General features: G+C 42.9%; 2 protein-coding genes across 3 annotated transcripts; one reads left to right on the forward strand and one right to left on the reverse strand.

The window, feature by feature from the left end:
• Nucleotides 1-733: 733 nt before the first annotated feature.
• Nucleotides 734-6,110, forward strand: LOC136529584 (U-box domain-containing protein 34-like). The gene is made up of 9 exons (XM_066522659.1): nt 734-1,026; nt 1,141-1,268; nt 1,346-1,461; nt 3,171-3,292; nt 3,389-3,717; nt 3,842-3,943; nt 4,178-4,606; nt 4,817-5,557; nt 5,639-6,110. The coding sequence occupies exons 1-9, from the start codon at nt 837-839 to the stop codon at nt 5,819-5,821; spliced, it is 2,340 nt and encodes a 779-aa protein (XP_066378756.1). The 5' UTR covers nt 734-836; the 3' UTR covers nt 5,822-6,110.
• Nucleotides 6,111-6,368: 258 nt separating this feature from the next.
• On the reverse strand, nt 6,369-13,650 carry LOC136529585 ((S)-coclaurine N-methyltransferase-like). 2 transcript variants are annotated; one of them, XM_066522660.1, is made up of 8 exons: nt 13,355-13,650; nt 8,919-9,027; nt 8,520-8,744; nt 8,039-8,138; nt 7,849-7,959; nt 7,355-7,438; nt 7,140-7,198; nt 6,369-6,734 (listed from the first exon to the last, which is right to left on the reverse strand). In XM_066522660.1, exons 1-8 carry the CDS (start codon nt 13,545-13,547, stop codon nt 6,542-6,544), a joined length of 1,074 nt encoding a protein of 357 aa, XP_066378757.1. In that variant the 5' UTR covers nt 13,548-13,650; the 3' UTR covers nt 6,369-6,541. The 2 variants fall into 2 exon arrangements, with proteins under 2 accessions (XP_066378757.1, XP_066378758.1); XM_066522661.1 differs by lacking the exon at nt 13,355-13,650 and adding an exon at nt 9,844-13,331.
• Between the last annotated feature and the right edge of the window lie 1,444 nt (nt 13,651-15,094).

The raw sequence follows: 15,094 nt of genomic DNA on the forward strand, positions 1-15,094 counted from the left end.
ATATTGTCGAAAGAGAAGATTCAAACTTCATGGCCAAACTGGATAGTCGAAAGAAGTGAGTTCAAGCGCGCGCAGCCGTCTTCCTCCCGCGCGTGGCGTCCTCACGCGGCCCACCTCCAGGGCGAGCGCGCTGGCGGACGGATCTGCCTCTGGGGCGAGCATGCCGCCGGCGGCGGCCGCCTCCCGTGGCGCCCTGCCTCCTGCTCTCCCCTTCCCTCTCTCGTGGGCCTCGGGCTAGCACGGCCTGTGGAAATGGCCGTGCCTCGCGGGCCGGCCCGGCACAGAAATCGGTCCATAGTGCCGTGCCTGGGCCGAAGGCAAGGCACGAGGCCTATAGTGGCACGGCACGGAAGGCACGGCGTGCCGTGCCGGCCCGACATCCTCCGGGCCGTGCCTGGCCCGTGCTCGGGCCGACGCCATCGGGCCGGCCCGATGGCCAAGTATAATCTCAACAAGATAAAGCTCAACACCCCGAAATCGCCGACCAAACCGAAACCAACACTCCGCTGCAGCAGCTCCACCCTTCATCCGGATCTCACTCCCGAGAAAAACTCGCCACCACGCGGCCCTCCTCCCCCGGTCCCACCGAGGGCCCCACGGAAGACGGCCCAGCCTCCACGTCACCATCCGAACGTCACGGTCGCGGTGACTGCCGCCGAAACATCCGTTGAACGAACGAGCTCCTCATCATTAAACAACGCAAACCGCCCCGTGCTCTCGAAGCAACCCGCCCGCCCGCCCGGCCGTTGCTTCCCCGCCGCCGCAGACCGCACCAGCTCAGCTGAGTTGACTTCTTCGCCACCTCCTCTCCTCCTCCTCAGGCGCCGCAGGGAGGCATGGAGGGTTCGTCGTCCTCGCCGGGCGACGGCGGGGGCGTCTTCCAGGTCCAGGTCGCGGTGGCCGTGCGCGGGGACGGCCGCGCCAGCCGCCGAGCCGCGCGGTGGGCCGCCTCCAGCCTTGTCCCGGCCGGCGGCCGCGTCGCGCTCGTCCACGTCATCCCGCCCGTCTCCTTCGTCCCGTCTCCATGTAAGGATCACTTCACTTCCCGTCCTCCTAGTCCCTCCCCTTCCTCGAGTCCTTTGGGTTCCAAATGGCAGCGACCTGACGTTGGGCTCCATGATTTCTCTCGGTGTGGTGAAGCGGGGGAGAGGGTGCCGGTGGAGAAGATGGAGCGGGAAGTGGTGGAGATGTACGCGCAGGACTGCCGCGCGCGCGCGCAGGAGGTCTTCCTCCCCTTCCGCCGCCTCGTCGGCCGCGGCGGCAGAACCGTTAGTGACCCCACGCGTTTCACTCTGCATCCTAGCTTTGCTGGTACTGCGTCGTTTCTGATCGACTGAATTCGCAGGTGGAGACGGTGGTTCTGGAAGGGGATAGCGTCGCGGAGGCGCTGGTGAAGTACGCGGCGGAGTCCGGCGTGCGTAGTCTCGTGCTCGGATCCGCCACACTCAGCTGGTTCCGGAGGTGAGGATTTAATTCTGTTAACATTTTCTCCTGGTACAGAAGGTGGTTGGAATTTTCACTTTTGAGAAACCAATGCCGATGTTGTTCGGATTTACTACTATTTATTAGGGAATTGCTGTTAAGTTTTGCTGAAATGAAATAAAATAAAGGACACAAGGAGCAAAAAGGAGTGTCCCTTTTCGGAGATGGTGTCCCCTTTTTGGAGATAGTGAGATGAGCTTCATTCTGCCAGCCTAACGCTTTGGCATGCAACAGTGACATAGGGTCGTAGGTGAACAAACATTTCGTGAGGATTGAGCGTCATTTCTGTCAAAGGCTAGCGCTTTTTGCAAATCTCTCCAAGCACAAAGGCTAGAATTTTGCTTTTGAGAACCCCAAAAGTGATGTGATGGATCATGGATCATGGGCTATCAACGGTTTAGCCTTTTTCCTATCCTATTTAAAACAAAAGGAAAGCAAGGGAGCAAAAAGGGGATAGTGACTTAGTGAGATGCGCGCGCATTTGGCATAGTGAGATGTGTACAAGCACTGCTACTCTGCTAGGGAACAAAAGGAAAACAAAACTCAAAATATAAACAGACAAACCTTTTGAGATAGTGGGATGTGCGCGCAGCATTTGTCTTTCGAAAGCTGGGTGCATGCACGTACGATTGGATTGATCTTATTTTTTATGAAGACCAGCCTCTTTTAAGCCCTTTTATGTTTTTGAGTAAAATATGATAGGACTAACCTATTGTCCCTTGGCAAGAGTGGCAGCAGGTATGGTCCTGTTTGATGCTGATCTGTGCAAGTTATGTACGACTAGTACAACTGATCTCTGCTTTTTGTACCAACTGAGCAGTTGGTTGAAAATTTCTTGTTGACCACCTTTAGGAATGCATTGGAAAAAGATAAAGAGTGTCCATTTTGGGATATTTTGCCACAAAAAGGCTCAGCATTACCTAGTGCTTATCCTCTTTTTTCTAAATTTGTGATCACCTCAAAAGATGTACATGCAAAGATGGAAAAGAATTGTTCTTGGAAGGCATAAAACTCCCCTCTTCAGCGTCCCACATCAGACATCACAATTCACACTACTCACATACCTTCGCTAACAATTCTTTTTTGTGCAAAGGTTGCCTTGATCAGTTCTCATAAATATATTTCTGTGAAGCTAGAAGATGTCATTTGCAAAGCAGGATTAGCAGCTGGTTTCTTTTTTCTTTTTCAGTTGTATAGTTTGGTGCATTATGTGCCTCAACTGCCACATCTTTTTGGTGGATCTACTTTTGTTGCTTGTGGTAGCCTTCTAGACTCTTTCTCAAGTCCTGTACCCTTAATCAATTTTTTCTGTTAGCTGTCCATCGAATGATTCTGTACCAACTCCTATCAAACTGAAAAATTAAAATTCCAGTTTAAACCCTGTACATGCCATGTTGTGCTCTGCGTTTTCAATATGACTAGTTTACATTTCTGCATGTATAGCCATGTCAATATATATTACTTAGGGATAACATTTCAATGCTGCTTGGCTGAACCCATTATCTACTTCAAATGCATATTAATAAATAAAATATATTTGTTGTTATTTTTTTAATGGAAATGGGCGTTACCCAGTTTGAAAGAAGAGGAGGAACTAAAATAATGGGTTTGTCTGTTTATATTCTGAACTTTGTCACCATCGATTTTTAGCCAATCATTGACAAATGGTGCTATTATTCCCTTTTCAGGATTTTACGGCTCCAAGATGTGCCTTTTACAGTTCTGAAAACTGTGCCAAGTTTCTGCAACATATTTGTTGTGTCCCGGCGCAGATTAACAATAAAAATTGCAAATCAGGCTCGAAATAGCAGTATGTATTGCTCAGTTTCCTTTCCTTCAATACTTTTGTCTTTGTTTACTATTCGTTTTGAGTTTCTTTTTTTCCCAAATATATGTTTCTTTACAGAGTCGAACGCTTCTATTCGGATTCAGTCAATAAGTCATAAAGCATTTGATCAAATACAGAGGGACTGGTTGCAAGACAAACAGGCTTTGAATAATCTGGCTGATGATGAGATACCAAAATATTCTGGAAATTCTAGTTCAGGCTCATTCTCTCAAGTCTGCAGTTCTCTAAGCACTTCTTCCAACGCCATTAAAAGTTCAGAAAGTCATAGAAGAGGTTTTTTAGGAAGCTTAGGTCGAAGGACACCAGGGAGAGAAAGGAACAAAGATTTTGATGCTATTAGCCAATTGAAGGAAGTTCATTATGTTGCCTTAAGCTCAGTTGAAGAGGTCAGAGCTTTTTTCCATCCTTAAGAACATTCTGGCTAGTGCTCACTTTCAGATACATCAATTCATTTCTGGAAATACTCTAAAATTCAGTACCACTGACTTTGTTTTCTGGCTTCATTTCCAGTACCAACATATAGATGAAGAAGAAAAACTGAGGAAGGAGCTGAAGGATACTTTGATGATGTATGACAGAGCTTGTGGAAATCTCGCCCATGCTAAGAAAAAGGTCAGTGATGCATGATAGTACACTACTTGGCCCTTAAAAGTAAAGTTTTATTTTAAAAATCTGTCTGTTGATTCACTATGAGGCATTCTTATTTACGCTAAACTATCGAAGGTTGATAATGATCTCATGATTTAGCTGGTACAGTCCAAACTTAAGTCTTTCATTTAGTATCCTTGGTTCCCCCTCCGACAGAAGATTTTTACTTATATGCCTATTTAATTTTTACTGTTTCAGATTCAGTTACTTTCTAGTGAGTGCTGTGAAGATGTGAATAAGGTGCAAGAGGCACTGCAGAGAGAGGAAATGTTGAAACAGACGGTTGCAGATGAGAAAACCAAACATTTAGAAGCAATTGGAGCAGTTGAGATGGCAAAAAATGCATTTACACACGAGACCTATTCCAAGCACCAGGCTGAAATATTAGCTAACATGGTGTCTATTGAGAATGCTAAGGTTGTGGATGCCCTTTTATCAATGGTCAAAAGTTGCAGGCAGTACTCGAAACATGAAATAGAGCTTGCCACTGATTACTTTTCTGATGCAAAGAAGATTGGTGAGGGTGGGTATGGGAACGTATACAGGTGTACCCTTGACCACACTGAAGTAGCTGTAAAAGTTATTCAACAAGATTCCACCAATAAGATTGATGAGTTCTTGAGAGAGGTACACTGATTTATATGTTTCTAATTTTCTCATTGGACATAGTCAATTACTTATTTTTTCGAAATTTTGAAACCTCAAGTTGCTTGTATGTGTGTTTTTTTTTTTTTGGCCTTTTCCGAACTTGCTACATTTTGTACCAGCTGCACTATGTCATAAACATAACATACCATGTGGTTAAATGATTCATTACATTGATCTATTGTGTGACAGGTAGAGATTCTCAGCCAACTTCACCATCCCAATTTGGTTTTACTGCTTGGTTTTTGTCCTGAAATTGGATGCCTTGTGTATGAATACATGGAGAATGGGAGTTTAGAAGATCTACTTATCAACAATAAAGGGCAGCCACTCCATTGGTTTCTTCGATTCCAAATTATCTTTGATGTTGCTTGTGGGCTTGCTTTCTTGCATGGGACGAAACCAGAGCCCATTGTCCATCGTGACCTAAAGCCTGGGAACATCTTGCTGGACAAGAATTATGTAAGCAAAATTGGTGATGTTGGTTTTGCAAAGCTCATATCAGATCTTGTGCCAGAAGGGTTCACAGAGTACAGAGACACTGTCATCGCTGGCACACTGTATTACATGGATCCCGAGTATCAATTAACTGGGACAATTCGACCAAAATCAGATCTTTATGCTTTGGGTATTATCATTCTTCAACTACTAACTGGCAAGCGTCCACATGGGCTGGTAAGTAGTGTAGAAGAGGCAATTAAAAGGGGGATATTATCAGATATCCTCGACAAGTCTCAGCCTGATTGGCCAATTGCTGAGGCCGAGATGTTGGCAAAACTTGGGTTGTGGTGTACAGCCTTAAAATGCAGGGACAGACCTAACCTTGAGTCGGAAGTGCTTCCAGAGCTCGAAAATATCCTAAGCAGGGTTACTGTTTCTTTCAAATTCGAAAATATCCTTGCACCAAGCCACTTCTTCTGTCCGATACTGCAGGTAAAATTAGCTAGGTACTTTACATGAACAGTTCCATTTACCCCTTTGCCACTCTAGCTAAATGGAAGAATTTTGATGCAGGAGATAATGGAAGATCCTTACGTTGCTGCTGATGGGCACACCTATGAGCACAGGGCAATCAAAGCTTGGCTCGAAAAATACAAGATATCCCCAGTGACAAATCAGAGGCTTCCACATTTATCCATAATTCCCAACCATTCCTTGCATGCGGCAATACAACAATGGAAGTTACGGACATCTTAACAAAGGCATGAAATGACTGTTTTGTTTGTTGTATATAGTTTGATTCATCACTGTCCTTTTGAGTTAAGATGTAAATAAAGAGCAATAGTTCTATAGTGAAAGAAGATAGTATTTTGTAGGAATAAGTTGTGTTACTAGTCTAGATTTGTTAGAGCTGGTTTAGGCTAAATGGCCTATATCTTGTACTCAAACAATTGAAGTTACAACTGAATTCAGTTCTGGGATGCTGTATGTTTTTGTAGCTATAGCCTACAATACATTTTCTTGGAGGGTCCGATTACAATTTTCAGTGTGATTTCTCTGAGATCAGGTATCTTGGTGAAGTGTTGTTCTGTACACCATTATCAGTAGCTAAAACTCCTCAGTTATGGCACACTTTGTACTTCTTATCTTAATAAAATGACACACAGCTCTCCTACAACGTTTGAGAAAAAAAAATCCGGAGTTTGGATTATCCAAACCATCCTTTGTTTTCTTGCAAGAATTAGCCTAACTCTACAAAACATCTGAAGGCATAAAATATGGAACTAAGAACTGGAACTGTCCAGGATGAAATTTCACAACGTGATTCCAGATTTTATTTTTGAAACCACTACGAAGTATCTTATTGGTATGGGATACAAGTTGTTCGTCGAGGTAATTGACAAAATTACTCAAAACATATTGACTTTTGAATGGGTGCTTCCAAGTGGTTCTATGCTATACTGCTAGCAGTAACCTCTACTTCTTTTGGAACAAGTAATGTGCAACCATCCATTCATCTCCATTGTTGTATCCAAAAAGTTCAGCTACCGAGATGAAGAACGTCCGCCAATAAGCTATCCATTTGGTAGTTGATTCCTTCCCATAAGTTTTCTCGAAGATCGGTCTTATTGAAGTGATACTCTTGTCCATACGTTTTAGCCACTCCTCGCTGCACAAAAATGACCCCAAGTGCTTAAGTTAATCAATACACTGTACTGGACGTCGATGCACTTGTTGCCTGACATTTTGTCCTTTACAGTATAAAACACGACAGTGCAAATGGCAAAAATGATAAATCCTCTACTTACAAGATAAAGCTTGAAATGCAACTTTTGCATTTCCTCACTAATAGTCACAGGAGTTGCTGACTAAAAAATCAGTTTAGAATGCATGGATTATTACAGCGAGGATAGTTTGAAGCTTGGAAGGACATACTCCCTCCATCCACAAAAGAATACAAATCTAACATAGTACCAAGTTAAATTATCTTACATATATGTTTAGTCAAAGTTTGGACAAGTTAACCAAGAATGTTTCTAAATTTACATTTTTTTTGGACAGAGGTATATAGTACCTAGTTCTCGCATAATGCGTGCCACTGATAAGCCAATGATTGACCACAGATACATCTTCCTGCAGTAGTATAGTCAGTAAAATATCAAAACCGCATGTTATCAGAGTCAGTAAATATAAACATTCGTAAGAGTATTGATTGATAGCCAGTCAACCGGTATTCATACTTAATGCATGAGAGCACTCCTCAAAAAAGAAAGAATGATTGGACACTACCTGAAAGTAGAGAAGTAGGTTTGCAGATGGCATTGTTCCTCCACTGAAGAAATACCTCGTGATCCAATCATCATCATTTTTATCCTGTCAAATTGTGAGGTGATGAAGATTAACATAATTGTTGAAGTATAAGTGAATTGCTCACTTCTCCCCATTAGCTTAAGCTTTTGGATTAAACTGGTCATTGCATGCATCTCAATATGGTATCAAAGCCAAGTTTTGAGTTCGAATCCTAGCAAATAAAAATAATTGTTGCTCGCTCGTAGTCCACGTCTGACGGTTTACACGGAATGTGTTCAGTATGGATCAGATATTGAGATCTTAAGTTCACATGGAATGCCTTAGATATTGAGATTAAAACTATGCTGCGTGCATCCGACAGATTAGCTACAACTTTGTGCACCAGCCAAATACAAATACAGGTACAAGCCTGCAGTTTATTAGGTGGTGGAATGCACCAAATGACCAGTGAAAATGCAGGATCATTAATCTACCTCAAAATGATATGGAAATGTTTTGTGGCAGAAGAAGTGAACAAATAGTAGGCCGTCCTCTTTCATCCACCTGGATATCTTCTTAAGAAGCGACTTGTAGTTTTTCATGTGCTGCATAATGGGCCATGACAAACGATCATTTGCCTTGATGAATATTGAAAGCACAGCAAGACACCAAACTGAATCATACCTCAAACATCTCTATAGATATGATCCTGTCAAAAGAGCGCTCCATCTCAAACTTGCTGATGTCTGCCACAATTATCTCAACATTTGACAACTCATTTTCCCTGAAACAGAATTGAAGTGGCAATGTAGCATAACAAAGTATTACTGGAAGGGAAATCAAAGTTAGACCAAATGGTGGTAGATCTGTCCGCATATCTAGCAAATCTACATGCATGTGAAAGAATTTTTGTCAATAGTATGAGGTCTTGGACAATTATATCCTTAAACAGCTCATGATATTTGAACTTCATTATTTACAAGTTTGCAACAGCTGCAGAATTGACAGCAATATAACAACATGATGAACATGAAACAAATTGCAGTGACAGGAATAGGCTGCAATGGTCACTTAGAAGGGTTACATGGAACATAAGTTGGCACTACATGTAAAAATAATCAACTGACTCCATGTACCACCGAAGCACTGAAACCATTACACTTACCTACATTGCTCTTCTATAAAAGCCTTTTGTGTAGTAGAGTTGCATATCCCTGTTACACTGCAGTTCCTATATTTCTTTGCAATGTACAGTGAAAGGGATCCCCATCCACATCCAACATCTAGGATGCTTTGGCCATCTTGTAGTTTTGACCTCTCACAATACAGATCTATCATTGCAACCTCAGCATCTTCTAGGGTGCTTGAATCATCAGGGAAGTAGCAGGAACTGGAAGATTCAATGTATTCGTGTGGATTAACCAAAGAGAATATGTCTTTTGCTTAAACTAAGGAGTGGGAGTATACACACTGCACCATCAGCCACTCATATAAACAGACCTCTTCCTAGTATACCATCTGACCAGAATATGTCTTTTGCTAAAACTAAGGAGTGCGCACAAACCTGTATTTGAGATTCCTTCCAAGCACTAACTTGAAAAATGCAGTTGGCAACTCATAATGTTGGGCTTTAGTTGTGTCTGTTTCAATGGCAATGGGCATCTCTTCAACAGCTGCATCACGGAAAACAAGCAGCACAATAATGAGAAATTCGATTCCTAACTCCTAAGAGATCAATAGCATCACAAAACTAGCAATCAATCAGGGTATCGCTCTGGTGGCTAGGTTAGTCTTTACTGAAACATTAGATAACAAAACAGATACATATTGGCATCTGTTAGTCATCATTGGAGCCTCAGAGAATTGTAATGCAGGGTTGATGATACTTTGTCCAGTTTGGTACAACTTAACGGCAAACTATCCCAAAGAGGGCCTATGTTGCAACAACACATGATCTCGGTTGCTCCCGTAGTCCCGTCGCCGGCCCCTTCCCCGGTCCCCCGACTTCCCCCCTCCGCCCCTCCCAGTCAGTCGTCCGCCCGGAGCCCTAGATCCACGGACGCGGCGCCATTCTCCTGCTCCTCCGGCTCCAGCAGTCCAACCGCTGTTCTCCTGCAGTCGGCTAGGGGCTCCGTCGAGAGGCGCCGGGAAGCAGCTGCGCCCGGGGCGCCGGCAAGCAGCGGGCAGGGGCGTCGGCGTGCAGCGACCCTCTCCTCTCTCTGGCCCGCTGGCCGCTGGGCCCCGCGCACCTGTGTCCCAGACCGGGAGGTCCGCCCTGTTAGCCTCACCCCTCCCTTTCTCCTACCATCCGTCGCCGAGCCGGACTCTGCTCCGACGGCAACCGCCAAATCCCATTTCTCTTCAACTGTTGTCACATAGTATATTGGTCTATGCTTTGTTGCAGTGAGCAGGTAATTGATCACAGAGGAAGCAATCTCATGTTCCTAATGAAAAAGAAAATTCAGAGATTCAGAGTTCAGGAATCCAACCTGTTTTTTTACCTTCCGAGCTTGGCTGCAGTAAATAGGAAGTGCCTTCAGCCCTTCATAGTGCAGGTTGCAGTTTCTTCTTGGTTGCAAGTACGCATTGATGATGCATGATAAATCAGAAGGTGCTATTTGCTTTTGTCCTACCTTATGCAGGAATTTAGGATGTGCAACCAGACTTCAAATATTTGTTTTGACTTTTGTTTTCTTTCCTTTTCCATATCCTGTGTATCCTAGCTTATGGCCACTGGGAGACCAGGTAAATGCTTGATTAGTTTGGTGATTTTTTTACTCCCTTCATATGTGTTTAACTAATGTTACCTTTTTTGCTTTTGTTTTAATTTTGCAAGCTGGGGGCTAATAACAAGAGGGATTTCCTTCCTCTTTATTGATTATCAGAAAAAATTTACAAATGACTATGATTATAGGAAGCAAGAGCTTTTTTTAGTTCTGCAATATGGGGTAGTGACCCTCAGAAAATGCTTGCACACTGTCAATTTGGTGTTTTTTGCATGGTTTTTCGAGGAAAAAAATGTTGTTCTTTAATCTACCTGTAGAGCATTGGAGGTGATAGGGAAATAGATGCTTTAGTCCATAGAGATCCATGGTCAGGCTTCTCACTACTAGCGCTAGTGGTTGGACATTCCTTTGCTTAATTCAATTGTTCCCCAATCCAATGTACACATTCCTCTCTTACTCATGGTACTTAATTCAATTGTTCCCCAAACCAATGTACTCGCTCCGTCCACAAAAGAATGCAATTATGGGAACCGTGCCGGTCACACTAGCTTAAGTTTGACCAAGTTTATAGTAAATAATATTAGCATTTATGTCTCCAAATAAATTTATTATGAAAATATATTCTATAACTAATCTAATGGTACTTATTTTGTCTCATGAGTGTTAGCACTTTTTCATATAATTTTAGTCAAAGTTTAAACTGTTTGACTCCTCGAAATGTGAGAATTGCATTATTTTATGGACAAAGGTAGTACACGTTCCTCTCTCTTTCTCATGGTGTCACAGTGGATCAAAGTTCCAAATTACTTTAGTCTTCAGGGATTCAGTGTGAGTGATCCCTGGTGGCTGGTGTGATTGAGCCCTATCAGCAGTCAGTTCCCATAATCATGCAGAGAAAATGAAAACATACTGATAAGGCTTTGTTGGAACTTCCTGTCACTTATCTTTTACTCTAATTAAATTAGTTTTCTGAGCTCTAAACTTGGTTGAGTATTTAAACTTGCCAGGAGTGTATTGTAGGACTTTTAATGTCCCATTTTAAGTATATTCACACAAACAGGTACTCTATCTGAGGACATCTCTTGTGTTTTTTCCCTGCCATAGTGATGGGTCCTTGGTGGGGGTTCAGAAAATAATAAGTGCTTTTTCTGCCCTGCAGGTTTTGGTCCAATGAAATTGGTATGCCTGGTCACTAAGGACATGCCTTATCTTATTTAATTTCCTCACAGGCTGCAGCTTATGCCACTTGGACTCTATAATGACGTCTAATAGGGTTCAGTTTGGTAATTGTTAGTGCGAGATAACAATGTGTTCCTGGCATTCCCTACCAGTCTCATAACATACCAGTCCTTGTTTTGCATAGATACTGACTTTTTGAAACAACAATATTCATTTGCTGCATGAATCGACAAGTTCCATTTTTTTTGGCAGTGAAAGGTATTCTTTAATCCCCTGCGATATATGAAAAATGTTAGTAGCTGCTCTTTTGGTGCTTCCACATTAGCCTTCTGTTGGAGAAATCTTTGTGAAAAAAATGGCATACTGCTATTTGATTCATCGCTTCCTCTTTGCAAGGCATGTGCTATTTTTTTATAGGAATTACTATGTCTCAGCTGCTACTTGGTTGTCTTAACTTTACCACATTGTCAATGTAAAAATTTATTTTACCTTGCCACTGAATCTCACTATGCTAGGCATTCAGATCCTATCTACTAATATCACCACCTACAAAAAACAATGATTATGCCACATGGAGTGCATTCTTTTCTGTGCTGGTCTCGATTAGTTTATGGGTAAACCAGTGTTACTAATTTTGAGATTCTTTTCATCATTTAAAGGTAAATCAGTGTTAACAACTTTGAGATTCTTTTCAGCATTCCAATACTGTTAAACATTTTTGGACAGTTCTGTATCGCCTTGCACATTACTAATATGTTTCTGTAAAGCCACATCAAATAAATTCTCATAATATTGATTAGTGCATCCTGTTTTTCAATATTATAGCGATCTTGTGTATGATCTGTCAATTCTGAGCAAGCGCTTGACAGAGCTTTCATCTAAATGGGCAGGCTGAGGCTGTGGAATGAAGTTGCCCATTCATATTTTTAGTCCAAGGGCTACCTTATCAAGAACAATGGCCTATCTATGTTGGCATATTGAGAACAGGTGTCTCCTGTAATATGTTATGTTCATGTCAACCTACTATATCAATATAATGCGCAGTTACTTTATTTGGTCTTTGAGTGTTATTCATTCTTTGTCAAGGTTATTTCATTTGACAAATAAAACCGCAAAGTTATCATGAGCGCATGGGCGCGCGCAAATTACTAGTTTACAAAAGAGGGGGTGGCCTCTTCAAGAACATTATGTTTTGTGTAAAATGGACCTTTGGAGACATGGCTTCATCTCTCTTTGCTATGCCCCTTCGCAAAGGTCGTTTGAGGCCAAGTGTTATCTTGGGAAAATCTCATGGTGCAGTTGCCGCAATATGACCCCAACTGCGTTGCCGATTGGTGGGAAGATGCAGCAAACAAGATTCCAAAACAGAACTGCAGGCGTTTCCCCAAAACAGGACCGCAGACGTTTCAACGGAATACTAATCTATATTGTGTGGAACTTGTGAAGGAGAGGAATATGAGGATTTTTAGAACGAGTTTAAGACGGCACAGCAGGTTGCCTCCTTGATTAAAGAGGACCTACTGCAAAGGCGCAGGACATTTTCCTGAGGGGTGAACACATTGACGGTGGGAGGAGTGTTTCTAATTTGGTCCTGCAACCTGCCTTTTCTTAAAAAAAAACTTATTTTGAGGAGTCAACCATTCTTAGTTTTGATTAAGTTTATAAACAATAATACCAGCATTTGTGTCTCCAAAATAAGTTTACTATGAAAATATATGACGTGATTAATCTAATAATGCTTACCTGGTATCACAAATATTAGTATTTTTTTATATATTTAGTCAAAAATTTATATTGTTTAACTTATCAAAATGTGAGATGTCCTTTTTTTTGACAGCGGTCAACCTAATAACATCCCATATATTCGTTGAATATTTCCCACGGACACCCCCACGACCACGAATACCTTATCCGACCTTTAACTGAAACCGCCGCGCGGCGGTTGGGGTGGCGGAACACTCGCCGGTACGGCGGCGCCGATGTACGGAGTACTCGGTAGTCGATACTTACAGCGGGCCGTTGGCAGTTGGCAGACTGCACCCGGTAGTCGGGACTTAACAACGGACAAACTGGAGGAGTTGTACTCGGTACTTACAGCGGACGAACTGGAGGAGCTGCTGCAGCTGGAGCGGCGCGGAGGGGAGGTAGCCCTGGCGGAGGCGCTGCGCGAGCAGGAGCCGCGTCAGGCGCCGGGTCACCGCGTCCGGGATGAGGTTGCGCTCCAGTGCCACCAGCGCGGACCGCGTCGCCACCTCGTAGGCCCGCTCGGCCACGGACGCTGCCACCATGCTGAACGGCCGTCGCTGTGCGGGTGCGCGGAGGCGGCCTGCTGGAGCTGGAGGGAGAAGGAAGTGACGACTGACGAGACAGGGGATTGGGCGGGCATCTATCGGCTGCGGGTTTGGTGGGGGTACGTTTCTTGTGAATGCAAAAGGGGCCACGTCGGTGCTACAGCGCGCGCTATTTTTCTATTTACAGTATTTTTCTGTGAAACCTAGAATTTTTCTATTTATAGTATTTTTTTCGAAATGAACATATATGCTAAGGCAAGACCATAAATTTAAGTAGATAAGTTCTAGCACAAAAAATATAATCAACTAAACAACACTTAGCTTCGATGTATTCATAATAAAATAATATTATTTGAATGGTACTCAGGCAATTGAACTATATATATATATATATATATATATATATATATATATATATATATATATATATACACACACACACACATGTACTGTTCTGTAGCTAGCCACATAATAAGTTATTCTGTTGCCAGTGGCGGAGCCAAGATGAGCATCTCGGGGGGCTAATCAATAGAGATTTAGAACAAATGTCGAAGATTAATGGTGAAATCACGTTTTTCTACAGTAAATACAAAGCAAAATCACTCTCAGGGGGGCTACAGCCCCCCCCCCCCCCCCATGGATCCGCCACCGTCTGTTGCCACTTTGAGTTACGATAATTACTATACTAATTTACGAGATTCTGATAACTCCCTCGTATATATGCTAAGGGTTTGCATACGAGATTTACAAAAATCTATGTTTATATCCATATATGAAATATATCTATACACTATATCTATATTTACATTATATTAAAGAGGCCAGAATAAACTTTCTTTTTTTCCCTAATAAAACAAAGGAATTCTTTCGTATGTCCTTTTTTACTTCTCCCAATACCCTTAAGTTTCTCCTTAATATCTCCGATACAGGTTACCGGACAATAATGTGCATGTATTGTTACAACATGCAGACATATTTGCTAGTCTATACACTTCATGGTCAAAAACACATATACAACACCCTTTTATCCTCTCATCTCTTTACTTTGTTGTTCATCACGTCTTCCGCGCGAGATCTGGCAGCGTTTTAGGTGACCTCGCCGACTCTAGGGCACCCTCCATGTGTTCCTCCCCGAGGTCTTCACAGGAGGCGTTCGGGAGTTTACCACGCGAAGAACGGGCTCAAAATCGGCCTAACTGATGTCGAGATCGATTTCGTCGGTTCGCTGTGTTCTTGCTGCGATCACGGTCGTTTGTCGATCCCTTGGGTGTACTAACCCTTGTTTTTTTAGAGGGGCTAACCTTTACTAGTGTGATTCGGAACCCATCCGATATCAACATGCTCAAAGAACATTAGTAATACTTCGTCCGTTCCAAATTATAAGTCGAAGGTAAGGCCTCACGACACGAAGATTGACAAGCGGCACAGTGTCGTGCCTCACGTGCCTAAGAGTCCGGTCCGGAAGCGGCAGGAAGCACGAGAGAGAGAGGCCGGGCCGGCATGGCCCAAGTACCTCTATGATTTACTAGGATATATAGGGCTTG

This window comes from Miscanthus floridulus, chromosome 19 (genome assembly GCF_019320115.1).
Source record: "Miscanthus floridulus cultivar M001 chromosome 19, ASM1932011v1, whole genome shotgun sequence".
Taxonomy (NCBI): Eukaryota; Viridiplantae; Streptophyta; class Magnoliopsida; order Poales; family Poaceae; genus Miscanthus; species Miscanthus floridulus.